This window comes from Acyrthosiphon pisum, chromosome A1, assembly GCF_005508785.2.
Source record: "Acyrthosiphon pisum isolate AL4f chromosome A1, pea_aphid_22Mar2018_4r6ur, whole genome shotgun sequence".
NCBI lineage: Eukaryota > Metazoa > Arthropoda > Insecta > Hemiptera > Aphididae > Acyrthosiphon > Acyrthosiphon pisum.
Window position 1 is genome coordinate 121,501,570 of NC_042494.1, and position 5,506 is coordinate 121,507,075.

Consider the following 5,506-nt stretch of genomic DNA (forward strand, 5'->3'; position numbering starts at 1 on the left):
AAATCGAATTCTATTATTCTGTACAAAACGGAACCTCGAATTAATGGTTAACCGTGAAAATTGGTTTTGTGACGGAACATTCCCCTTTTCCCCTTCAAATATTTCAACAACTTTAAACTATTCACGCTGTTTATTATTCGAATGTTATTCCTTCTGTGTATATTTTACTACCCGATAAAAAGGAAAATACATATAAATTAATGTTTCAAGCTTTAAAGTCATTAATACCTAATCTAAACCCACTTAATATAATGATCGTCTTTGAGAAGGGGGAAATGAATGCTGTCAAATTTGAGTTTCCAAATGCATCTATAAATGGTTGTTTTTTCATTTATCACAATGTGTATGGCGTCACGTTCAAGAAACTGGATTTCAAAAGAAATATAGAGAAAATTCAGATTTTGCATTATACATACGAATGTTACCAGCTTTAGCATATGTACCAACAAATAAAGTTGTTGATGCATTTGAGAAACTTTTAGACACAGACTTTTATATTCAAAATGAAGAGATATTGATGCCATTAATAGATTATTTTGAGGGAAATTGGATTGGTCGCTTACACAGAAATAAAAAAAGAAGAGAACCTAATTTTCCAATAAATATATGGAACTGCTATTCTTTAGTGTCTGCTGATTTACCCCGAACAAATAACTCCGTAGAAGGGTGGCACAATTGTTTTTCTGCAATGTTAAACTCCTCATCCCACCCAACAATATGGAAGTTCATGAATGCGTTGCAAAAAGAGGAGCAAGTAAATAGAATGAAAATAGAGCAATATGTTGCTGGGATGGAACTGCCATCAAAAAAAATGTTTAAAGATCGAAGTGCTAAAATCAAAAAAATTTGTTTAGATTATGAAAATAGAACAATTGTATATTATACTTTTTTTAGGCAACATAAATATTGTTTAATTTTAATTGTGACTTGTAATATTTTTTACTATTAATATATATTTTTAAATAATTTATTTTATTATTATTTTAATTGAATTCTATACGACACTACAAATTGTCCGACTATGACTTGTAATATTTTTTACTATAATTATATTTTTTTTAAATAATTTATTTTATTATTATTTTTATTGAATTCTATACGGCACTACAAATTTTCCTACTATGAAAAGTCGTTCGCGATCAATTTACGTGCAATTAATTGACATGGGATACAAATCCCGGGATTGTTTTCCGATGAGGCAAAGGGACAGACAATCGCGCTTCGATCAAAGTCATACGCTTACATTTTGAACGACAAGGAGAAAATTAAGGCAAAAGGCGTCCGAGGGCATGTAGTTAAAAATCACATGACCTTCAATGATTATTTTGATTGTCTTTTCGCCGATGACGAAAAACAGAACTCTAAACTGTATACCAGGGAAAATGTATCCATCAGATCATTCAACCATAAGAAATGAACAATCAAATCCAAAAAATTATGCTTCAACCGACAAGATGATAAGCGGATAGCACAGACCGATAGAATACATACCTACGCTCATGGACATTTTAAACTTGATTGTTAATTGTGTTTAAAAAAAAAAAAAACTATCCATAAATATATATTTGTAAATCATATTTAATTTTATAAATGTTCAGGTTAATTTATTTTTATTTTGTGAAATATCTCTATAGATATTAATTAGTTAATTATTTTTTTTTAAATACCTTTGTAGATATTATTTTGTTTTGGTTTTTATTTTGTAAAATATCTATATAGATATTAAATTGTTTTTGTAATAAAGTCACTTATCATAACTCAAATCTTTTTACTATTTTCGATGTATTGTTTCCTTTTCTCACATGTGTAATTCTTTACATTTTATCTCTTAATTAACATACATTGTAAAGGTATGCTAGAACAATAGAAGTATACTATCAGGTATCATATTTAATGCTAAATGTAGGTGTTTGAAAACTTATTGTGGAATGCTCAGATGTGCTTTGTATATAGTAACAGTAATAACTAATAGATGAGTTAAAAATATATACAAGCTTCATATTCGTATTAAAAATCAACAGATTTTTCAAATGAAAATCATATTAGATGTATTCATAACCAAACCTAACCTAACCAGCAGTAACTAAGTTGTTTATATTTCTCGGCTGATCAAAAAACAAGGGAAAACCGAGTACAGGAACACCACCGTCTACTGCTTCATAAACTCCGGATATCCCTCCATGACTAATAAATAGTTTTATTTTGGGATGCACTATACAACATTTTATCACATTAATTACAATAAATTATAGCATGTAAATTAGTTTATTAAAAAATCTTACGAAGAATATCTCGTTGAGGAAACCATTTTTTTTATCATCGCGTTCTTTGGTACGTCTTTCATTTCACCTTCATATTTCCATAAAACATTAAAACTTTTTGTGGGACGTTAGCAATTGCTTCTTTAAACGATTCTATATTATGTTCTGGTAATGAAGATAGTTGAATTATTGAACCAAATGTGAAATAAATCACTCCATGAGGCTAATCTTAAATAAAGTCTAAAACGGACAATGACAATATTATAATAACAGGTAATAACCACTAATAGTTTTTAATGTTTTCACATAAATTATTCAAAATATGAATTTCCATTTAAAAAAAAAAAAGAATAATTTAAATAATATTTATGTAGGTAATTAACTAAAGACAGCTATTGTAGGTACCGAACTACTATTTACGCTACAGCCCCATATAATGATTATTATATATTTTACAGTTAGTATAATAGGTTGTATCTTTACGTAAGGAATAGTAAAAGGAATTATTAAAATTTTATAGATAAAATTATAGAAACTGTATTATTTTACTTACTTGTGATATACTTTTTGGTGGTTTTAAATGAATACCACCTACGTCAACAATATTAGGCAAAACTGGCCTCGAAGACTCAATTATGTAGTGGGAGTTTTGAAATATTCTAGATGGATAAACCTTGGGAGATAAATCGTACGGTCTTTGATCAGTGCTTCTCAGCATCCATTCATCATATACAGTTATTAACATACTATACGCCAAAAGTGCGGTGTTCGCTACTCTTTGGACGAACGTCTTGGGTACGGCTCGTTGTGCTAATAAATTAGAGACAACCGCGGAATTCGATATGTGTCCAGTAAACGTATGTTCCGCGTAAGTAATCGTGGGGGACGGGATCACGTCATATATTATCGGTAAGTTCAGTGTGCTTGACAGGTATGACATGCAGTTGACACTTAATGGTTCCATAATTATCAGGTCGAAATCTTCGTTGTATTTACCACGGATTACTTTGTAACGAATGTCATCATCGACATCGTACATTAGATCCCTACGTTGAGCACGGCTAATATGCTGAGTGTTAGTAATGGCAAATGTGTATATATTATGTATGAAATATATATATTGCTGGCGCGATGTTTAACTCACGTCGTGTTAATAACCGACCGGGACTCCTGGCGGTAAATAGTTAAATAGTCGAGGACGATAATCAATAGTCAAAGTCGAAGTCGAGGGCTGACAACGACCTGAAGAGGACCTGCGGAAGACCAGCTCAACCCAAATTTGGACATCGGCACCCACAACACACCATGGCCCGATCAGTAACCCTGAGTTATAATTTATAAGTATACTTGCGATGTTGTAACTTGTAGTAGGTAATAACAATACATTAATATTCAATAACAGATACATATATATATATATATATTAATATATATACATTGAGTACTTTGCTTCACATAAGGTAACCCTGATCTCTAGATACCTAATAATATCACACACCAAGGTCGTGTCTCCGAGACGTTACAACTTCATTGAACCGTCGGTTCCCGTAAACCTAATCACAATATCGTCTGTTCAACCCTGCAGTCTTCATATTCATATACACGATTGGATGGTTGTTAAGTCCAATGTCGCCGTCATATCCTTTGCCATTAATATCGGAAAATTGTTTGATAAATTCACTTCCGTGTAGTTCTCCGGTCGCCGTCCGGAAGTGGGATGAACACGGTTACGCTATGACCGACGTCCGTCAGCGTCCGCAGCACAGCGCTCATAAAGTTCTAGTGGCTTTTGCATCCCAGCGTCTCCACAAACAATATTCTAGTATTCTCCACAGGCAATATCTACAAATTTGAAATCGTAAATAATAATATAAATATACTACTATGGACGAAAGACTGCAGTTATTCAAACTAATAACCATTGTGATTGTTAGGAAAAACTTTAAATATGTACAATAACTTAGAAAAAAAAATATGGTACGTTTGCTGCAACGACGAACGTGGCGCAGAGTAAATGACTACTGTATTCCATTGATTCATTGTTATTAGTATTTATACCTTGATGCATTGACATAATATATTTTTAAATATAATGGAATAATGTTAATCAATTAAATCTGATGTCATGTTATCGAATTCAATAGAACACTCACATTGAAACACTCAAGTATTTATTTTTATATATTATTATATTATTTAATTAACACTATTACTATTCTATTTACAGGGGTGGACTTACCATTTTTCCGCCCCTAGGCACTACAACACTAGCGCCTCGTACATTGGCGTGTTCCCAACGGGAGGAGGGGGTGGTAATGTTCCATGAAATAAAACAAAACTATAAAAATTGTTTTATATTTACTTCTTCTTATTTGGAACTTTTCTTGCCTTATTTTTTTAAACTGGTACCCACTCATTTTACTGGATATGTTTAATCTTTAATATTGTAAAATGTAAATCATGTTTTCTTATAGGTAGCCAGGTAGGTGCTGATTAAAGTGGTGAGCACTCTAGTCTCTATAATCATAATCGATTAGCAGATTTCTGAGCTGTATGCACTATGCAGGAGACGGGCGACAGTGCCAGCGTCACGCGTCGTCGCAATGTTTATTATTATTAAGTACTTTATCAAGACATCTGATTTCCAGAATTAATTCTAGTTAATACCAAATAATTTACTTACTAAGCACTGTGCGAGCCATAGACGTATAATAATATTATACGTTTATGGTGCGAGCTGTCCCCCACCTAGCTAGTAGAGCGTTTATAGTTTATACACAATGTACCCGGCGGCCCGAGGCAGTATATTTGACTGCCTTGGCTGGCGTTTTACGCATGCGCCATTCACAATATTGCATGTGTTTACGCCGCAAACCCGGATACAACCTCCCATGCATAGAAAACGCCGGCAACTGCCTCGTCGAGTGTCGATGTCGAACCTCTAGCGGTGGCAACGCGGCGCGGCGCTCCCCGGTCGTAAAATTAAACTCAAACGGCAAGGTTATTATAGCTTAAAAATTAAAACGTTAATGCGACGTGACTACGTGAGCCATTCTCCAGTTTCATGCGAGTTGTATACAAAAAAAAATTAATATAAAATATAATTATGAAATTATGAAAAAGTAAAAAGTAAAAATTAACTAAAAAATTGCGTCCCAAAAAATCAGGGATGGAAAACGTATTTAATTTTTTCGTTTTCATTTTTGTTTATGATAACGTTTTTGATAATATATTTTTTTTTTATA

General features: G+C 32.6%; 1 protein-coding gene across 1 annotated transcript; it reads right to left on the minus strand.

Moving 5' to 3' along the window:
• Window positions 1-2,340: 2,340 nt before the first annotated feature.
• On the minus strand, window positions 2,341-3,300 carry LOC103309799 (UDP-glucuronosyltransferase 2B16-like). The gene is made up of 2 exons (XM_008186156.1): window positions 2,815-3,300; window positions 2,341-2,484 (listed from the first exon to the last, which is right to left on the minus strand). The coding sequence occupies exons 1-2, from the start codon at window positions 3,298-3,300 to the stop codon at window positions 2,341-2,343; spliced, it is 630 nt and encodes a 209-aa protein (XP_008184378.1).
• Between the last annotated feature and the right edge of the window lie 2,206 nt (window positions 3,301-5,506).

What these genes read in the sequence shown, in the direction of transcription:
- LOC103309799 (XM_008186156.1), bottom strand. Translation starts at nt 3,300, where the DNA reads ATGTACGATGTCGATGATGACATTCGTTACAAAGTAATCCGTGGTAAA. An exon ending in CACCAAAAAGTATATCACAA is followed by an intron (nt 2,485 to 2,814) that starts GTAAGTAAAATA and finishes ATTTAAGATTAG; the next exon opens with CCTCATGGAGTGATTTATTT.